Source organism: Moschus berezovskii, chromosome 7 (assembly GCF_049115385.1).
Source record: "Moschus berezovskii isolate FMDL1 chromosome 7, NW_MosBer_1.0, whole genome shotgun sequence".
NCBI classification, from domain to species: Eukaryota; Metazoa; Chordata; class Mammalia; order Artiodactyla; family Moschidae; genus Moschus; species Moschus berezovskii.
Window position 1 is genome coordinate 46,864,169 of NC_142466.1, and position 21,453 is coordinate 46,885,621.

At 42.7% G+C, this 21,453-nt stretch overlaps 1 protein-coding gene across 7 annotated transcripts in view; it reads left to right on the plus strand.

Moving 5' to 3' along the window:
• Positions 1-21,453, plus strand: part of SPATA6L (spermatogenesis associated 6 like) — a 93,897-nt gene that overhangs the window by 65,008 nt on the left and 7,436 nt on the right. For 5 of the 7 annotated variants that reach the window (XR_016037810.1, XR_016037813.1, XR_016037812.1 and 2 more), the window contains 3 exons: positions 3,430-3,523; positions 4,585-4,687; positions 9,215-9,384. Coding sequence is in view for 1 of the 7 variants with exons in the window: in XM_088837910.1 (XP_088694036.1) it covers positions 3,430-3,523; positions 4,585-4,674 (184 nt within the window). In the remaining 6 variants the exon portion in view is untranslated. Of the gene's footprint in view, positions 1-3,429; positions 3,524-4,584; positions 4,688-9,214; positions 9,928-21,453 lie in introns of those variants that run through there. The other 2 variants (XR_016037811.1, XM_088837910.1) reach the window with 2 other exon arrangements.

Sequence of the window (21,453 nt, forward strand, 5' to 3'; positions counted from 1 at the left end):
GCTCAGTTGGAAGGCAATGGGGCTTCCCAGGTAGTGCTAGTGGTGAAGAACCCGCCTGCAAATGCAGGAGATGTAAGAGATGCGAATTCCATTCCTGGGTTCGGAAGTTGCCCTGGAGGAGGAAATGGCAAGTGGCAGCTTTTGCAAGTCAGTCATAGGAATTAGCACAGTTGAACTGTAGAATGATAACTCTGGCTGCAGACCAGTGTTTCAATCACTTATCTCTGCTGCTGCTGCTGCTAAGTCACTTCAGTCGTGTCCGACTCTGTGTGACCCCATAGACGGCAGCCCATCAGGCTCCCCCGTCCCTGGGATTCTCCAGGCAAGAACACTGGAGTGGGTTGCCATTTCCTTCTCCAGTGTGTGAAAGTGAAAAGGGAAAGTGAAGTCGCTCAGTCATGTCTGACTCGTAGCAACCCCATGGACTGCAGCCTACCAGGCTCCTCTGTCCATGGGATTTTCCAGGCAAGAGTACTGTAGTGGCCTGCCATTGCCTCTGATGAGTCAGCAAATTTTGTGTGTCCAAAGTCACTCTAAACTGATCAGTTTGGATCTAATCAGACAATTTGAAAATAAGGCCTTGATCAGGGAAAAGCATAGCATTGTCACACAAAGGTCATCCGGTTTGCCTAAGACTATCCTGGCTTTAGCCCTGAAAATCCTGCTTTCTGGGAAACCTCTCAGTTCTGGGCCAACCAGGATAGTTTGTCACCTTAACCTCCAGGGAAGTGGCACTGAAAATAATATTTTTAAGACAACTGTTCTGAGTAGAGGCTATCCTTTTGTATTCTTGGGGAAGAATCCATTCCCCACTGACCTTAATGTGATCACAGAGGTAGCCCTGAACACTAGGTTTCGTTCCAGATTTGTTTGCTCTATGGACAGCAAGCCCAATGCTGAGGTGCTGAGGTTTGTAGCAGAGAAGGAATTTATTCACAAGGCAGTCAAGTAAGGAGATGGGAGAATAAGTCTCAGATCCACTTCCCCACAGGCATGGAATGGAGATATTTATGGGATAAAGAAGCAATGAGGTCTTAGGCATGAGGAAAGGTGGTTGGAGGTCAAGGAAATACCATTGGAGGTTGAGAAAAGGTGAAGTAATCAGTGCTTTACCCAGGCATATCTAGGTTACATGCTTCTTCATGGGGTGTGTGTTCAAAAGTGGAGGTGCCTGGCATGATCTGAGGGTGGGATTTTTGGCCCTCTGATGTAAAAGAATTATTCATCAGATGTCTGTGCGGACACAGTTTTAGAATCAGTGGTCCCAGTCTTAGCCAGCTTGAATCGAACAGGATCCAACTCCATGTTCTTGGAGAATAACTTAGCCCACCATTACTATAGTGACCCATAGTCAGAGGCTTTATCTGTAGGGATGTTAAGGAGTCTTGTGATATATTTCCTAGGCTATGTGAAGCTTGGAGGGTATGCAATTAAAGAAGGGAAAAAGAACAACAAAAAAAAAAACTAAAGCAAGCTTAATCAATAAAGGCAGGTTGCAAACAGAGGGCTTTTTAACAAGCAATTTCCTTATCTTCCGTTCTGTAAGACATGCTCAGGGATTCCTGGTAGTCAACCATATGGGTCTTGGTTTCACTCCCAGTGCTTAGCCTCTGCCTCTTTCACTGTTCTTTTCGTGTGAGCCACTGGGGCCAGTCTCCTCCTGCTCAGACCATAGAAGCACATGAGAAGTACCTTTTGAGTTTCTGCTGGCAATACTGAAATCAGCAAGGGCCAAGTTTGCAGGGATGAGTTGGAAGGTGAGTTTTGGAGTGAGAATCAGCCCAGGGTTTTAAGGGAGGAAATGGAAAACCCTTTTAACTAGCTGCGGGGGAAATGGTAGTCCTAAACGTGGGAGGAACACTCTTGAGCCTATTTCCTAGCTCCAGTGACTGGATAGTGTCACATCCCTCAACGCCTATCCTCACTCTTCCCACTGCACTAGGAGAAGGCTATAATCAAGGCACAGCACTACCCTTGCCTATTGACTTATCATTCTCAGAGATCTTCAAATTTAGTGCTGAATGCATATAGTAACAAGTATAGGGATCATTCTGGCACTGGTTACTCAAGACCAATGAAAAAGCATTTACAGTGTCCAGCTGGTGCTTATTTTTAAATGCTAGCTTCATTTATAGCTTCAAAATATTTCTATTCCTTCATCTTAAAAATTCTTAGAGGAGTATAGGAGTGATGTGCGTTGCCTTTAAATATGGTCAGTGCTTTAGGTGGTGCTTTCATTTGCTGTGAGTCATTTTCCTGGGTTGGTAATGGATTTGTGTACATCAGTCATTCTCTTGGTCTTGTCTTCCTGGAAAACAGAGGGCTTGTGCTCATTACATGGAGCCAGGATGGTGGCCTGGGTATGGATCCCAGACCGAGCGGAGGAGCAACTGCAGAGGGAATCATTAGTGTGGTGGTGTTGCAACAACTGGATTGATTCCCACATGTCTCTGTCATTTCCAGTGTTCATTATATATTAATTAAAGAGAATGATTTATCCAAATTGTTGAAAACTTTTTGGCACTTAAAAACAATATCTTTTCAGTGTGCTTTTCATAATCAAATTGCAAATTCTGTCTCAGTTTAAGAATTGGCACTCATTCTCCTCCCAAAAATGAATGAATGAATTCATCATTCAAGTAATCTGTAGTAAATTCCCATATGGTGTTCAGTACCTGCAAAGCCCTGAGATGAGCTATTAGCCTAGGAGTCTCAGTCCCAATTTTAGCCTCGGAGGAGAGACAGACATTAACTAAATAATGACAAAATATCCACTGGGGGAAGTGCTATGAATGAGGGATGAATTGGCTCTAAGTGCATGAAATAGGGAAGCTGACCTCCTCTACAGGAAGGGACTTTTCCTGAGAAATCAATAACTGAACTGAGCTCTGATGGGTGGTAAGGACTCAACACAAGTGGGGTGGGAGTTGTGGGGGCAGCATTCTACCCAAGGGAGAAGTCCTGGAAAGTGCCTGTGAAAGGGAGAAAATGTTTGAGGAGCCAGAAGACACTGTTAAGACCTGTAGTTAACTTTATGTCTGGAGGGCCTAAAGGAAATAACATATAATAAGATCCTTATGGTGGAAACAGTAAGGATTAAATTTTGTATTAAAATTTTTTGGAATACATTTTTAAAATATAAAAGCAGGGTTTGTTCTTTGGAGAAATATCTAAAATAGTAAAGTACAGAGAAGAAAAGGAATACACACCCAGACACAGAGCATTTTTAACATCTTGGCTGTTTTTATTCCCAGTGCTTTCCTTATGTGTAGGTTTAATAAAGACATTGAGCTACACTGTGCACACTATTTTGTATATTACTGCTTTTTTCTCACTTCTAAGTTATAAGTATTGAGCCTTCCTGTTATGCAGTCTAAGTATCCTTTTATCAGCTACGTGATACTCCACCCTGTTTACTCTTTTGAGCAGGCCCCACCCCGGGTCCCAGTCCACATGGAAGAAGATCCATGAAAGGGTCTGCAGTCTTCTGACATCCCACAGAGCTCAGCAACATCTAAACAAGGTCAGGACTTCTGATGAAATGAAATCTTTGCTGACAAAATAATATGGAAACTGGGTCTCACAGTCTAGCAGGGGAGATAGACATTAATCAGGTAACTGCAGAAACAAATGTAAAATTGTGATGCTCACCAAGGAGGTACATGGTATCCTGAGAGTAAATGAAAGGGAGTGCTTGACTTGGTTGGCACTCAAGGCAGGCTTTTCTGAGGAAGAGACAGTGGAGCTGCGATCTGAGCAATGAGTAGCGGCTATTAATACTTCAGAGCACAGGGTGCATCGGGCAGAGTCCTGAAGTGAGAGGGCGCATGGTCCTGTGAGAGGACTTAGAGAAGACAGTCGTTTGCCTGAAGCATATTCACTTCTACTCTGGGCAGGAATCCCAGTGCAGGGAAGAATCCGGGGACATGTGTGGTCTATGTGAGCCCACACATGGAAGAAAGTTTTCCTTAAAGTTAATCGGATGTTTTTGACTGTTGGACTTTTCTGGGGTTGAGGGGAGTGTTCCCGATCCATAGACAGATATACTCAGTACTCCTCTATGGCAGGTGTATAGCCATTAGCTGTGGCCTGTCACCTGTTCAGACAAATTCAGAGGGAGGGTTGACAGTGCACCCCTTAGTTGGGTTTAATTATAACATGTAGTTGAACTGGTCATCTTGACTTATTTAAATGCTGACATATCCTAGATTTATAGGATTTTACTTATAAATAAATATTGATTACCCTAATTACCTAGGTGGTGAATTATTTTATTGCCTCTCTGCAGAGTCATTTGTTTTGCTTCGTTAATTCCAAATCTTTTCAAGTAGGGGAATCCCTTTAAAATGTAAAGAGGAAGAAAGAAAGGGAGGAGGGAGGGAAAGTGGGAGGGAAGAAGGAAGAGGGAAGAAAAAGGGAGAGAGGGGGAGAAAAATAGTATCTACATATATACATATATCATGAACACACATATGTGGCATACATGGGATTCATAGATCTCCTAAATGCTAAACTACGTATGCAGTATCATTGACCTATATTACATTATGAGTAAGGCAGTTGCTGGATTTGTTTGTGTTATAGGAAGAATCCATCTCTGAAGTAAAGAATATCTTCGACAGACCAGGCTACCCTCTGAAGAAATACCGTGCCCATGAACAGAAATATTTTTAAGCTGCTGTCCTATGTAAGTAAGCAGCTGAAGTGCTTCTTCTTGATTTGCTAAAACAATTTCAGTTCCCTGCTTCCAGTACAAAGCACCTAGAAAATGTGGTGGACAAGAGTCCAGGAGGAGACAAGAACTACGTTCTCCCTTCACACAGTGTAGTGATGACAGCACGTGTGCGGGTCCACCAGCAGTCTTACCTCCTCTTGTAATCTCCCTCCCGACTCCTTACCTAACGGTCCCTCTTCCAGCTCCTCAGACACGAGCTCTTTTCTGCTGTGGTCCCTTTGTACATGCTCTCTGTCTAGACTACTTCTTCCTGACTTTGTTTGGGTCAGTTCTATTTGCCTTTCAGGTCTCATGGCTTTCTGTGGCACCCCCTCCTCCTCTGAGGTACACCTTTGTAGTATAGCCTCCTGCAGTTTTCTTTCATTGTTGTTCTATTTTTATGTGGGCCGATTGCTTAAAAGTTTGCCCCTTCTACTTGAATGACACCTTCCTTGGGCCAGGGACTCTGTTTTCTGACCCACTATTTTATAGCCAGAGTTACAGTGGGGTCCCATTTAACTTGGGTGAACTCAACCACACCTGCCAGGTGTGTGCCCTGAACAGGAGCCTGCCTTCCCCTACCACTCTGTCACCACCCTTGCATTAGATGACCTTCCACTGTGGTTGGTGCTTAGTAAATATTTTCTGTGAGTGACTGTTGAAATTCAAGTGATGAGGCAATTCTCAAATTCAGTTGTGTGGTAAGAAGTTGGTCATTCTTGTCAGCTGTCATCATTTTTCACATTTTTTCTTCTTTCCCTTCCTACCCAGGCCCAGCATAAGAATAGTTTTTCCTTATTAAGTGCTTCCTGAGTGCCAAGAACTGACCTAAATATGTCAGTTGTATTAAGTGAGTTGCTATTTAATGATCACAACAGCTCTTAAGAAGTAGGTACTATCACCAGTACCATTTTACAGGTAGGGAAACTGGGGCAAGGAGATGTTAAATGCCTTGCTCAAGGTAGCATGGCTAGTGAATGGCCTTAGCTGTGATCTGAACCCAAGGGATATGGCTTCAGTGACCATGCTTTTACCCATTAAATTCAGTTGTCCTCCAGACCTGGAGCTTGTGATAGGAGAACCCTGGGGAGAAAGATAGAGGAACCCAAGCAGAGTTGGTGGACATTGCCTTTGAGCATCCCCCAGAGGGTCCCATGGTGTTGTATCATGTAGTCCTTCAGTCTAGCAACATCAAGATAATTACAGATCTTTTTAAAAAATAAAGATGTGTGGGATGACATGCTAGGTTTTCACTGTCATCAGTTAGTTCAGTTGCTCAGTTGTGTCCGACTCTTTGCGACCCCATGAATCACAGCACGCCAGGCCTCCCTGTCCACCACCAACTCCCGGAGTTCACTCAAACTCATGTCCATCGAGTCGGTGATGCCATCCAGCCATCTCATTCTCTGTCGTCCCTGTCTCCTCCCACCCCCAATCCCTCCTGGCATCAGACTCTTTTCCAGTGAGTCAACTCATCGCATGAGGTGGCCAAAGTATTGGAGTTTCAGCTTCAGCATCAATCCTTCCAATGAACACCCAGGATTGATCTCCTTTAGGATGGACTGGTTGGATCTCCTTGCAGTCCAAGGGACTCTCAAGAGTCTTCTCCAGCACCACAGTTCAAAAGCATCAATTCTTCGGCGATCAGCTTTCTTCACAGTCCAACTCTCACATCCGTACATGACCACGGGAAAAACCATAGCCTTGACTAGACAGACCTTGGTTGGCAAAGTAATGTCTCTGCTTTTGAATATGCTGTCTAGGTTGGTCATAACTTTCCTTCCAAGGAGTAAGCGTCTTTTAATTTCCTGGCTGAAATCACCATCTGCAGTGATTTTGAAGCCCAAAAAAATAAAGTCTGACACTGTTTCCACTGTTTCCCCATCAATTTCCCACAAAGTGATGGGACCAGATGCCATGATCTTCGTTTTCTGAATGTTGAGCTTCAAGCCAAACTTTTCACTTTTCTCTTTCACTTTCATCAAGAGGCCTTTGAGTTCCTCTTCACTTTCTGCCATAAGGGTGGTGGCATCTGCATATCTGAGGTTACTGATATTTCTCCCGGCAATCTTGATTCCAGTTTGTGCTTCTTCCAGCCCAGAGTTCCTCATGATGTACTCTGCATATAAATTAAATAAGCAGGGTGACAATATAAAACCTTGATGTACTCCTTTTCCTATTTGGAACCAGTCTGTTATTCCATGTCCAGTTCTAACTGTTGCTTCTTGACCTGCATACAGGTTTCTCAAGAGGCAGGTCAGGTGGTCTGGTATTCCCATCTCTTTCAGAATGTTCCACAGTTTATTGTGATCCACACAGTCAAAGACTTTGGCGTAGTCAATGAAGCAGAAATAGATGTTTTTTTGGAACTCCCTTGCTTTCTCCATGATCCAGCGGATGTTTGCAATTTGATCTCTGGTTCCTCTGCCTTTTCTAAAACCTGCTTGAACATCTGGAAGTTCACGGTTCACATATTGCTGAAGCCTGGCTTGGAGAATTTTGAGCATGACTTTACTAGCATGTGAGATGAATGCAATTGTGCGGTAGTTTGAGCATTCTTTGGCTTTGCCTTTCTTTGGGATTGGAATGAAGACTGACCTTTTCCAGTCCTGTGGCCACTGCTGAGTTTTCCAAATTTGCTGGCATATTGAGTGCTGCACTCACGGTCATCAGGCTCCTAAAATTCTGATCTATGGTCATTCATGCTTGAAGGCACATGTCGCCTTGCCTAGAGCTGGCCAGGACTCCCTGCCTTCAGCACAGAGGAATGTGAGGACAGCTTGGTAATTTCCCATTTTTGTAGGCTTCTGCCTTAGAACGTTCTGCTTGGTAGATTAAAGATGGCTTCTGGTCCACTTAATCTCCCATTTCTAAAGTAGTCATCTAGGCATTTATACGGAAGACAACCCACATAATTACCACTTAGAAAACATGGCCCATGTAATTACCAAATGTCAAATTGTGTTGAATTTCATCATGCTAACATCAAGTTACCTAAAGCCCTGAACTAGCTAGTATGTGGACCCTGATGTGAGGGGATAGAGAGAAGGTAAGAAAAAAATTAGTAAATTCTGTCTTAGGAAATAGGTTTCCTCCAGCCTTGTATTGTGGTTTGTTTTCCTTATGAAAACTCTCCCAAGAAGGAGGCAGAAGGCTGGAGGGGGGACCGAGCAATGGTACCAACTCTGCCTGCCGAGTGTCCCATCCCTGTGAGCCGCTCCCATGATCCCAGCTGCCACCACTATCGCTGGCCTGCAGCAGGAGCCAGTCCACTTACAATGATCTGAACTCAAGGAAGGGCAAGGAACTCAGGCCCTGGAGTCCTCAGACACAGAAAAGAATTACAGCACAAAGAGCTCTCTAAAATTACAGAGAAAAAAGGAAATAAACCAAGAAAGGGGCAGGGGGAAGGGACAACAGTGAATTAAAATGCTGCTTTCTGATTCTGTCATAGTTCGTTAGGCCTCCAGCTCTAAATGGTATGGCTGGAATGGCTTCTAACCTCACCCTCTCTGCTGGCAGGCAGGACCCACTTTACTTCCCCCCACAGGGGTCCTTTCACCTCTGTTACAAGCAAAGCAACAAAGCAAACCAGCCTACAGATGCCAGGCTCCAACCTTGGGGGCCCTCCCTCTCTGATTTGGTCACCAGCTTCAGAGGGATTTTCATTTGATGGCTTGTGGGGATTGACACAACAGAAAATGACACAATTCCCTTCATTCCAGGGGCTCCTCGTCCTGTCAGAGTCTAACAGACCACACACGCAGTGGCCTTGCACACAAATCACATGGCAGATTTTGGGGTTGGCAGTCCTTAGTGATAGAGTCACCTGGGGGCTTTGAAAAATGCTGATGCCCAGGCCCCACGCCAGACCAACTTAGCTGGAATCTCTGTGGGTGGTGCCCGGCATCAGTTTTTTTATAAAAGTTCTACAGGGGATTTTAATAAACATTTTAGGACTAAGAATCTCCACAGTAGGCTGCAAGTGCTTTGAGGATGGGGGGATTCGGACCCCCTCAGATTTTATACTGACCCCCTCCATGCTCAAAAATAATTGTTCCATGGAATAGAATTAATTTGGGCATATTTAACAGTTCAGCTCAGTAACATCTAGCAGTTTCTACACATTTACTATATGCCAAGGACTATACTTGGAGAAGGAAATGGCAGCCCACTCCAGTACTCTCGCTTGGAAAATCCCATGGATGGAGGAGCCTGGTAGGCTATAGTCCGTGGGGTCGCAAAGAATTGGACACAACCGAGCAACTTCACTACACTACTAAGGACTATATTATTCAGAATAACACTAAGAAGTAAATACTCTACTTGTCATCATCCTGATATTCTAAAAAGAGCCCAGGTAACTTGCCCAAGGTCACACAGGTATCCTTATTCTGGGAGTGTGGGAGAAGGGGCTGCACACCAAGGTTGGGATCGAGTGAAGTAATTTTCTTCTCCTTGGTTGTGTTTGTTGATTGTCGTCTTCTTTGTGCCGCATAGAGTGTGTCAAGTGTCTTCACGTTTCACAGGGGAGACTGAATGAAAGCTGCAGGAGTTTCATGAAGAGCTCACTCAATGAGTCAACTGAACAACCGTTTTTGTTCTTTGTATCAAATCACCAGTGTCGAACCCCCTTTAAATCAAACCAGTACCCAGTCTCTTGTAACCAGGTAAGAGTCACTGATTAAAGTGTTTGGGGCTTATGTTTTCTTGTCAAGCTGGACTATTTGTGTTTCAGATTGTATGTTTGTTATGAGCTTAAAATATAGAGTAGCAATAGTTGAGTGGCATGTTCTTCTCCATTTGGAAAGCACTTCTATTCCATTCACTGTTGCAATGAATAGAATAAAATACTTAGGAATATATGTACCTAAAGAAACAAAAGACCTGTACATAGAAAACTATAAAACACTGGTGAAAGTAATCAAAGAGGACACTAATAGATGGAGAAATATACCGTGTTCATGGATTGGAAGAATAAATATTGTAAAAATGAGTATACTACCCAAAGTAATTTATACATTCAGTGCAATCCCAGTCAAGCTACCAATGATATTTTTCACAGAGCTAGACAAATAATCTCACAATTTATATGGAAATACAAAAAACCTCGAATAGCCAAAGCAATCTTGAGGAAGAAGAATGGAACTGGGGGAATCAACCTGCTGGACTTCAGGCTCTACTACAAAACCACAGTCATCAAGACAGTATGGTACTGGCATAAAGACAGAAATATAGATCAATGGAACAAAATAGAAAGCCCAGAGATAAATCCATGCACCTATGGACACCTTATCTTTGACAAAGGAGGCAAGAATATAAAATGGAGAAAGGACAGTCTCTTTAACAAGTGGTGCTGGGAAAACTGGTCAGCCACTTGTAAAAGAATGAAACTAGAACACTTCCTAACACCATACACAAAAATAAACTCAAAATGGATTAAAGATCTAAATGTAAGACCAGAAACTACAAAACTCCTAGAGGAGAACATAGGCAAAACACTCTCCGACATAAATCACAGCAGGATCCTCCATGACCCACCTCCCAGAATACTGGAAATAAAAGCAAAAATAAACAAAAGGGACCTAATTAAAATTAAAAGCTTCTGCACAGCAAAGGAAACTATAAGCAAGGTGAAAAGACAACCTTCAGAATGGGAGAAAATAATAGCAAATGAAACAACTGACAAAGTATCTCCAAAATATACAAGCAGCTCCTCAGCTCAATTCCAGAAAAATAAGTGACCCAATCAAAAAATGGGCCAAAGAACTAAACAGACATTTCTCCAAAGAAGACATACAGGTGGCTAACAAACACATGAAAAAATGCTTAACATCCCTCATAATCAGAGAAATGCAAATCAAAACCACAATGAGATACCATTTCACACAAGTCAGAATGGCTGCTATCCAAAAGTTTACATGCAATAAATGCTGGAGAGGTTGTGGAGGGAAGGGAACCCTCTTACACTGTTGGTGGGAATGCAAACTAGTACAGCCACTATGGAGAACAGTGTGGAGATTCCTCAAAAAACTGGAAATAGAACTGCCATATGATCCAGCAATCACACTCCTGGGCATACACACCGAGGAAACCAGAATTGAAAGAGACACATGTACTCCAATGTTCATTGCAGCACTGTTTATAATAGCCAGGACATGGAAGCAACCTAGATGTCCATCTGCAGACGAATGGATAAGAAAGCTTTGGTACATATACACAATGGAGTATTAGCCATTAAAAAGAATGCATTTGAATCAGTTCTAATGAGGTGGATGAAACTAGAGTCTATTATACAGAGTGAAGTAAGCCAGAAAGAAAAACACCAATACAGTATACTAATGCATATATATGGAATTTAGAAAGATGGAAATGATAACCCTGTATACGAGACAGCAAAAGAGAAGCAGATGTATAGAACAGTCTTTGGGACTCTGTGGGAGAGGATGAGGGTGGGATGATTTGGGAGAATGGCATTGAAATATGTATATTATCATATGTGAAACGAATCACCAGTTCAGGGTCGATGCATCATACAGGATGCTTGGAGCTGGTATGCCAGGATGACCCAGAGGGAGGATATGCGGAGGAGGGAGGTGGGAGGGGGGTTCAGGAAGGGGAACTCATGTACAACCGGGGTGGATTCATGTCAATGTATGGCAAAATCAACCAATATAATATTGTAAAATAATTAGCCTCCAATAATAAAAAAAAGAACTAAACAGACATTTCTCCAAAGAAGACATACAGATGGCTAACAAGCACATGAAAAAATGCTCAACATCCCTCATAATCAGAGAAATGCAAATCAAAATCACAATGAGATACCATTTCACGCCAGTCAGAATGGCTGCTATCCAAATTCTACGTGCAATAAATGCTGGAGAGGGTGTGGAGAAAAGGGAACCCTCTTACACTGTTGGTGGGAATGCAAACTAGTACAGCCATTATGGAGAACAGTGTGGAGATTCCTTAAAAAACTGGAAATAGAACTGCCATTCGATCCAGCAATCACACTCCTGGGCATACACACCGAGGAAACCAGAATTGAAAGAGACACATGTACTCCAATGTTCATTGCAGCACTGCTTATAATAGCGAGGAAATGGAAGCAACCTAGATGTCCATCTGCAGACGAATGGATAAGAAAGCTTTGGTACATATACACAATGGAGTATTACTCAGCCATTAAAAAGAATACATTTGAATCAGTTCTAATGAGGTGGATGAAACTCTAGCCTATATACAGAGTGAAGTAAGCCAGAAAGAAAAACACCAATACAGTATACTAACGCATATATATGGAATTTAGAAAGATGGTAACCTTACTGTATACGAGATAGCAAAAGAGACACAGGTGTATAGAACAGTCTTTGGGACTCTGTGGGAGAGGGTGAGGGTGGGATGATTTGGGAGAATGGCATTGAAACATGTCTATTATCATATGTGAAACGAATCACCAGTCCAGGTTCGATGCATGATACTGGATGCTTGGGGCTGGTGCATGGGGATGATCCAGAGGGAGGATAAGGGGAAGAGGGAGGTGGGAGGGGGGTTCAAGAAGGGGAACACATGTATACCTGGGGCGGATTTATGTCAGTGTATGGCAAAACCAACCAATATAATATTGTAAAGCAATTAGCCTCCATTAAAAAAAATTAAAATAACATGAAAAAATTGAAAAAAAAAAAAGCAAATTCTGATGAAAATGTCAAGATGCCTTTTCAGATGTTCCTTATTTTTGGCAATGGATATGTTCTTGAAATGTTCTCTTTTTTTCCGCTCCTTCTTCCTTTTTCCCTCCTCCCCTCTTGCCCTTAGCTCTCCCCCACCTTTATTTCCCTTCTCTTGACTTCCCATCCTGTCCTTTCCCCATTCCTTTCCTTTCCTCTTCCATTTTCCATGAGCTTGAGGAAGCTGCTATTTAGAGGAATAATCTGGTATATCCTCCTGAAAAACACTGTCATTCTGATTTTCCTTTTTTGGTAAATCTGTTCTCTGTGTACGTTTGTGTGCTTGTTTGCTTTTTAGCATTAGGCTTCATTTATTTATTAACATAAGATCCACTGAAAACCTAGGAAGAGGGAGCATTGTTTTTGGAGAATTCAGGTCTTGCTTTAAAGGTTTAGTTTCTAGGATACATTTATAAGAGGGGTCTACTTTCTTTAGATTGTAGTTTAAATGTCTGTTCTGTTACCTGGCTTCCCTGGTGGCTCAGATGGTAAAGTGTCTGCCTGCAATGCAGGAGACCCAGGTTCAGTCCTTGGGTTGGGAAGGTCTCCCGGAGAGGGAAATGGCAACCCACGCCAGTACTCTTGCCTGGAAAATCCATGGACAGAGGAGCCTGGTAGGCTACAGTCCATGGGGTCACAAACAGTTGGACATGACTGAGTGACTTCAGTTTCACTTTTCTGTCACCTACCCCTCCTTTTTTTACCAGCAATTCCTAATAAATTTATAAGAGGAAAATAACCTCCTTCAAATATTTCTTTGAAAGAACTATACTAAATTACATTTCTGCTTTGGCAGAAATGACTGCAAAAACCAGATTTAAAATTGGTAGAAGGGTGCCTTTGTGAAAAGCTTACCCAATTTGAGGAGCAAGAAGAGGATGGAGATGAACTGAAGTAGAGGTTTAATTTGTGGGTCTACAGACCCAGAGAAGAGAGGGCCTGAAAGCGGAAACCTTTGTCTTCCCATCATACTGTAACCTGAATGTTTTCCTCTCAGTTCAGTTAAGTTCAGTTCAGTCGCTCAGTCGTGTCCGACTCTTTGCAACCCCATGAATCGCAGCACGCCAGGCCTCCCTGTCCATCACCAACTCCCGGAGTTCACCCAAACTCATGTGCATCGAGTCAGTGATGCCATCCAGCCATCTTATCCTCTGTTGTCCCCTTCTTCTCCTGCCCCCAATCCTTCCCAGCATCAGGGTCTTTTCCAATGAGTCAGCTCTTTGCATGAGGTGGCCAAAGTATTGGAGTTTCAGCTTCAGCATCAGTCCTTCCAATGAACACCCAGGATTGATCTCCTTTAGAATGGACTGGTTGGATCTCCTTGCAGTCCAAGGGACTCTCAAGAGTCTTCTCCAGCACCACAGTTCAAAAGCATCAATTCTTCAGCGATCAGCTTTCTTCACAGTCCAACTCTCACATCCATACATGACCACGGGAAAAGCCATAGCCTTGACTAGACGGACCTTGGTTGGCAAAGTAATGTCTCTGCTTTTGAATATACTATCTAGGTTGGTCATAACTTTCCTTCCAAGGAGTAAGCCTCTTTTCATTTCATGGCTGCAATCAGCATCTGCAGTGATTTTGGAGCCCCCCAAAAATAAAGTCTGACATTGTTTCCACTGTTTCCCCATCTATTTCCCATGAAGTGATGGGACCAGATGCCATCACTCTCCTCTTTCACTTTCATCAAGAGGCTTTTTAGTTCCTCTTCACTTTGTTCCATAAGGGTGGTATCATCTGCATATCTGAGGTTATTGATATTTCTCCTGGCAATCTTGATTCCAGCTTGTGCTTCTTCCAGCCCAGCATTCCTCATGATGTACTCTGCATATAAGTTAAATAAGCAGGGTTACAATATATAGCCTTGACATACTCCTTTTCCTATTTGGAACCAGTCTGTTGTTCCATGTCCAGTTCTAACTGTTGCTTCCTGACCTGCATATAGGCTTCTGAAGAGGCTGGTTAGGTGGTCTGGTATTCCTGTCTCTTTCAGAATGTTCCACAGTTTATTGTGATCCACACAGTCAAAGGCTTTGGCATAGTCAATAAAGCAGAAATAGATGTTTTTCTGGAGCTCTCTTGCTTTTTCAATGATCCAGTGGATGTTGGCAATTTGATCTCTGGTTCCTCTGTATTTTCTAAAACCAGCTTGAACATCTGGAAGTTCACAGTTCACGTATTGCTGAAGTCTGGCTTGGAGAATTTTGAGCATGACTTTACTAGTGTGTGAGATGAGTGCAATTCTGCCGTAGTTTGAGCATTCTTTGGCATTGCTTTTCTTTGGGATTGGAATGAAAACTGACCTTTTCCAGTCCTGTGGCCACTGCTGAGTTTTCCAAATTTGCTGGCATATTGAGTGCAGCACTTCCACAGCGTCATCTTTCAGGATTTGAAATAGCTCAACTGGAATTCCATCACCTCCACTAGCTTTGTTCATGGTGGTGCTTTCTAAGGCCCACTTGACTTCCCATTCCAGGATGTCTGGCTCTAGGTGAGTGATCACACCATCGTGATTATCTGGGTCGTGAAGATCTTTTTTGTACAATTCTTCTGTGTATTCTTGGCACCTCTTCTTACTATCTTCTGCTTCTGTTCAGTTCAGTTCACTCACTCAGTCGTGTCCGACTCTTTGCGACCCCATGAATCACAGCACGCCAGGCCTCCCTGTCCATCACCAACTCCCGGAGTTCACTCAAACTCATGTCCATCGAGTCGGTGATGCCATCCAGCCATCTCATTCTCTGTCTTCCCCTTCTCCTCCCACCCCCAATCCTTCCCAGCATCAGAGTCTTTTCCAGTGAGTCAACTCGTTCATGAGGTGGTCAAAGTATTGGAGTTTCAGCTTTAGCACCAGTCCTTCCAACGAACACCCAGGATTGATCTCCTTCAGAATGGACTGGTTGGATCTCCTTGCAGTCCAAGGGACTTTCAAGAGTCTTCTCCAACACCACAGTTCAAAAGCATCAATTCTTCGGCACTCAGCTTTCTTCACAGTCCAACTCTCACATCCATACATGACCATTGGAAAAACCATAGCCTTGACTAGACGGACCTTTGTTGGCAAAGTAATGTCTCTGCTTTTTAATATACTATCAAGGTTGGTCATAAGTTTCCTTCCAAGGAGTAAGCGTCTGTTAGGTCCATACCATTTCTGTCCTTTATTGAGCCCATCTTTGCATGAAATGTTCCCAGTATCTCTCATTTTCTTGAAGAGGTCTCTAGTCTTTGCTATTCTGTTGTTTTCCTATTTCTTTGCATTGTTCGCTGAGGAAGCCTTTCTTATCTCTCTTTGCTATTCTTTGGAACTCTGCATTCGGATGCTTATATCTTTCCTTTTCTCTTTTGCTTTTCGCGTCTCTTCTTTTCACAGCTATTTGTAAGTCCTCCTCAGACAGCCATTTTGCTTTTTTGCATTTCTTTGCCATAGGGATGGTCTTGGTCCCTGTCTCTTGTACAATGTCATGAACCTGCGTCCATAGTTCATCATGTACTCTATCAGATCTAGTCCCTTAAATCTATTTCTCACTTCCACTGTATAATCATAAGGGATTTGATTTAGGTCATACCTGAATGGTCTAGTGGTTTTCCCTACTTTCTTTTCCTCTACCATGTCCCAAAACCCTTTCAACTTTTACAAGATTCAGTGAAAATCAAGTTTTCTTCTCTCATTAGGACCACAAGAATTTGTTCATTAGGAAAATGAAATTAAAAGTTAAAGGAGAAAAATAACCAAAAGCAGAAATAAAACTAAATTCATTTATTCCCTTCTCAGAATTTCAGCCTAGTAAAAGTATGCATGCATACATGCTTAGTTGCTTAAGTTGTGTCTGACTCTTTGCGACCCTATGGACTACAGCCTGCCAGGCGCTTCTGTCCATGGGATTCTCTAGGTAAGAATCCTGAAACGGGTTGCTATGCCTTCCTCTATGGGATCTTCCTAACCCAGGGATTGTACCCGCACCTCTTGCAACTCCTGTATTGCAGGTGTATTCTTTACCCACTGATCCTCCTGGGAAGCAACAACAAACATTTCAACCCTGGAAAAGGAAGATATGCTCAATTATAGCTGCTTGTATGTTCTCAGTGTGTCTGAAACTATAGTTGTCAATTTATTATTTTGAGGTCTAATTAGTCATCAATAATTTAAAAAATACTATATTACCTTGAGACTATGGTACAGTTCTCAGAAAAGGGCCACTTGGGATGGTCATAAGCAGCTGAAGGAAATCAGTTCTAATGAATTGGTATTCCATAGCAGTTACTGTTTAGGTACACACTGTAACACTTGTTCAGTTTTTTTTTTTTTTAATGTTTTGAGCATAGCTCTTTAACTCAATTTAGGAGTAAGATCTTAAATGCCCATTCTTTTTTAGAGTCTTTTTGTTACCTTTCACAAATCAATCTGCCTTTTGCTCACTTTCTGATCTGCTAACTCCATCATTTAAGTCATTCCTATTTTATCTTTTTGTTTCTCAAGGAGTTATTTCAGTTTTGAGGAGTTATATTAGGGCCAGGATTGCAGCAGTATTTTGCTTTTGGAATATATCATAATATGAATAATTTTGTGATACATTAGGGTTCAGATTACTTTGGGAAGATTTGTGTCACTAAATGTAATAAAAATTCCCACCTGTCTTGCTTTAGTTTATTATTCCTTTCTTGACTTTCACAGTTGAAGATCTGTCAGAGCCTGGGCCATATTTTACAAGCATGTTTCACAGGATCTGGGTTTACAGAGGCTCCTGGGAAAATCTTGGTGGAGCCTGGGCCCTCCAAGCAGAAGCTGCTGTACAGTGAAGACATCTCCCTATGGTTGCCTGACTGACCCAAAGTTAGCTGAAGCCTATAGACCCTGAACTATAAGTAAGATTTTAAAAATGGAGAATGTACATGATATATCTAACATAAAAGAAGTCAGTCGATTTTAAATATATAACTGGGTAGCCTGATAGGGATTGCATTGAATCTATAGATTGCTTTGGATAGTATACTCATTTTCACTATATTGATTTTTCCGATCCATGAACATGGTATATGATTTCTTTCACCAGTGTTTTATAGTTTTCTATATATAGGTCTTTTGTTTCTTTAGGTAGATATATTCCTAAGTATTTTATTGTTTTCATTGCAATGGTGAATGGAATTGTTTCCTTACTTTCTCTATTTTCTCATTATTAGTGTATAGGAATGCAAGGGATTTCTGTGTGTTGATTTTATATTCTGCAACTTTACTGTATTCATTGATTAGCTCTAGTAATTTTCTGGTGGAGTCTTTAGGGTTTTCTATGTAGAGGATCCAGAGAAGGCAATGGCACCCCACTCCAGGACTCTTGCGTGGAAAATCCCATGGACTGAGGAGCCTGGTGGGCTACAGACCATGGGATCTCGAAGAGTCGGACACGACTGAGCAACTTCACTGTCACTTTTCACTTTGATGCATTGGAGAAGGAAATGGCAACCCACTCCAGTGTTCTTGCCTGGAGAATCCCAGGGATGAGGGAGCCTGGTGGGCTGCCATCTATGATCATGTCATCTGCAAACAGTCTCTTGGACTCTGTGGGAGAGGGCGAGGGTGGGATGATTTGGGAGAATGGCATTGAAACATGTATATTATCATATGTGAAATGAATAGCCAGTCCAGTTTCGAAGCGTGATACAGGATGCTCGGGGCTGGTGCACTGGGATGACCCAGAGGGATGGTATGGGGAGGGAGGTGGGAGGGGGGTTCAAGATGGGGAACACATGTACACCCGTGGCGGATTCATGTCAATGTATGGCAAAACCAATACAATATTGTAAAGTAATTAGCCTCCAATTATAATAAATAAATTTATATTAAAAAAGTGTATAACTGGGGAGGACTGATGGATTATGCATACAAGTTCACCTAACCCCTGAATGCCTGGCCATACTTACTAATAATCAATGCTGTTCTCAGTTAGTTCCCTTAAGGAAGCCCTCTGATCTCTCAGAGCAGCAGGAGGAAAGGACATGGCTGCCAGTCCATGTTTGACCAGTGAACCTCTAATACCACCTGACAGTACTGCTGTCCTTTCCTGAATGGGGGGCCCATTCCAGCACTCCTGGGGGACAAGCAGGTCTTAGAGAGAACTCCCTCTCCCTTCCCAAGGACTGGGAACTCTTCAGACAATGAACAGAGCTGCAGCCCTCAGGCTCCTCAGGTCTGCTCTCCTGGCTCCTCCACACAGGGTCTTGGGGCAGCAGTAGTTACTTTGGTCATCAGAGAGAGTCTATGGTTGGCTTCACCCTCAAAACTAGGAAATCTGGCAAAAGCAGGGTCAAGTCTAGGACAGGAGCTTTTTTCTGTCTGGTGCACATGGATGGCTGGATTGTTGGAGTTTCTTTAGCAGTCTGAAATCTCATCCTTGGGATCCTGTATCTTTAGAGTGATCCTGTGGCACCCCGTAAGTACATTTTTATATTGATAGATATACATTTATATATTTCTCTTTCTTTTGTCCTAATTTTATGTTAAAAGTACCCTGTAGCACATCGTATAGTTTCAACTCTCCTCGTCATTTGCCGTGAGGATCACCTGCCGGGACTCATTAATTTGCTCTCTATGGTGACCACAGCTTTGCCTTTCCAAGATCCTTTGGGCAGAAGGAGTATACCATACTCTCTGGCGGGGTTTGCTTTGTCTGTGTAGAAGGCTCCTCTCAATTCCAGGAGCTCTGACGTGGCAGCCCTGAGGGCCACTATGCCTGCCTAGAGGTGGTATGTACATTTGGAGGCTACCAGGCTGCTCCAACACCAGGATTAGGGTTGTCATATGAAGAGGAAGGCAGGAGACCTCTGGCAAGGCAGAGTTCCCTCTAAGGTAAGAGAGCTGAAACATATGATGGGTCTTGGGCCTTTGGTTTGTGATTGGTTGGAGATGCATTTGAACCAGTCAAGGTATGTTGCTGCATGTCTTGCTTAGCCTGGGTGAGGTGGGGTGATTTAGAGGAGGCCAGTGCAACGGCAACTTGAGGGGCTTGAGGGAGCTATAGTCTTTTAAAGTCCTTACCAGCTAACTTTGGGAGATCTGGAATCCCAGGAAAGAAATGGAGTAAAGATTTTTTCCTTCTTCCTGCTCCCTCTCTCTCTTTTATTCCTGTATTTAGTGCCTCAGTTTGCCAGGTGCTATGTCAAGTGCCTCCCAAGGGCATTTAGTAGGTGTTAAGATTTAAGGTCCTGGAATGAAAGCACTTGGATATGAATCCTGGATTTGCCCATATTTGCCACAAATCCTGGATTGGTCACTCTGGCTGAGTGACTTGAGCAAATAACCTAACCGTTTGTGTGCCTCAGTGTCCAACTGTGTGAAATGCAGGCAATACTAGCATCTGTTTCATAATGTTGTCATAAGTAGACAAGTAAACATATTTAAAACACTTCAAATCAGTACCTGGCACAAAATAAGCACACAGTAAGTGTTAGCTGTTATTATTCTCATCTCATGTCATTATTGTGGAAGGCATTCCCTCCTCCCCACCCCCCTACCCCACTTTTTTTTTTTTGCTGAGGACACTGATTCTTAGAAAAGCAGAGTGTCAAAGCCAGTTTCCAAACCCTGGTCTGTCTTGTTTCCAAACCTCATGATCTTTCTGCTACGTTCTGCCACCTCTTGATTGTCGCCTGTTTGTCTCCGAGGCTGGTGCATGCTGAATAATTCAGCCTAAAGGGTTTGACAAAAATGAACTCAAGAGTCCTTCAATAGAGTGAGAGGGCAACTAAGGTCTCTCACCAGAAGTTGGAATGAGGTTAACCACTTCTTGTTGAGGCCAGCAAGAGATGCTTTCTGCTCTCATTTCCTGTCATTGGAATATTATGTTTGTGAATAGCACTTTTACCCCCCTCATCCCACCCCAAAATAAACAAATATCCCTGTTTCTTTTCCTCCAGGAACTGACACTTACTGAGATTGGTATCTTGGACTGAAGTAAATATCGCACCTATTTTAGTGGGATGACTTCCAGGAACAGACTGTGTATAATAGGTGTCGTTGTTGGCAGTGCTGGATTCATGGCGAGAACTCCTCATCATGAAAGCTCATTTGTCCTTGCAGGAGGGGAGTTCAACATGACCAATGATGACATCCTTTGTTCATTGACTCATGTGATCCCACCTAGCTCTGACAATTAAGTGATTTTGCAGCCTTGCATGCAATCACTGTATTTAGTAGTATTCTGTGTCCTGTGGGGTATGGGATGAGTTATGCTAAGGAGTGTAAGATGCAACCCTGTCCTCCTGGAGTCTCTGGACTTAACAGGGCAATGCGATGTTTCACATGTGACTATCAAAAGGTATTGCAAACTCAAACATCTTCATAACCAGGCAGGATTTGTGACTGTTAAGGCAGTGTGGGGTTTGAAATAATGATGAGTGGTGGGGTCTGGGGAGAAATGGAGAGTGTAACTCCATCCTCCCTGACCTCCCACAAAATATCCAAATTCTTCAGATTCAAATCTAAAACAACAAAAGGCTCTTTGGTCATGTAAAGCTGGTCTGAAGCTGAACATTGCCCATGGCCACAAGTTTTGTCTTTTATTTAACAACATGAGATAATGACAGTGATTTACAGTGAAGTTTGTAGAACTCAATTTCATTATGTAATAATAAGTCTCATGTTGATTAACTTAATAATGTAAGGCAATATCTGATTATGTACTAAAAAGTTGCTATTTCTTTAGGTTCTATGTAAGAAATGATGAAGTCTTGGGACTGAGGGCCAAGAATTTATTTTTGACATTAAGGAATAGGAAGACCAGGTGAAGAAGAGGTTTGAAAGAAGCAAAGAAATTGGAATCTAATGAAGGACGTGTGTATGGAGCACGTATCCTTCAGGGATGTCTTCTGAAGTGTCTTAAATATTAGGCCTGGTATTTTAGACTTTGTGCTGAAGACAATAAGAAGCCACTAGAATCTGGGGATGAAAAAGCAGACCATTAACCTGATGAACTTTCTCAGGGTTGTCTGAGAGTGCATAGAAGCTGGTGGCAG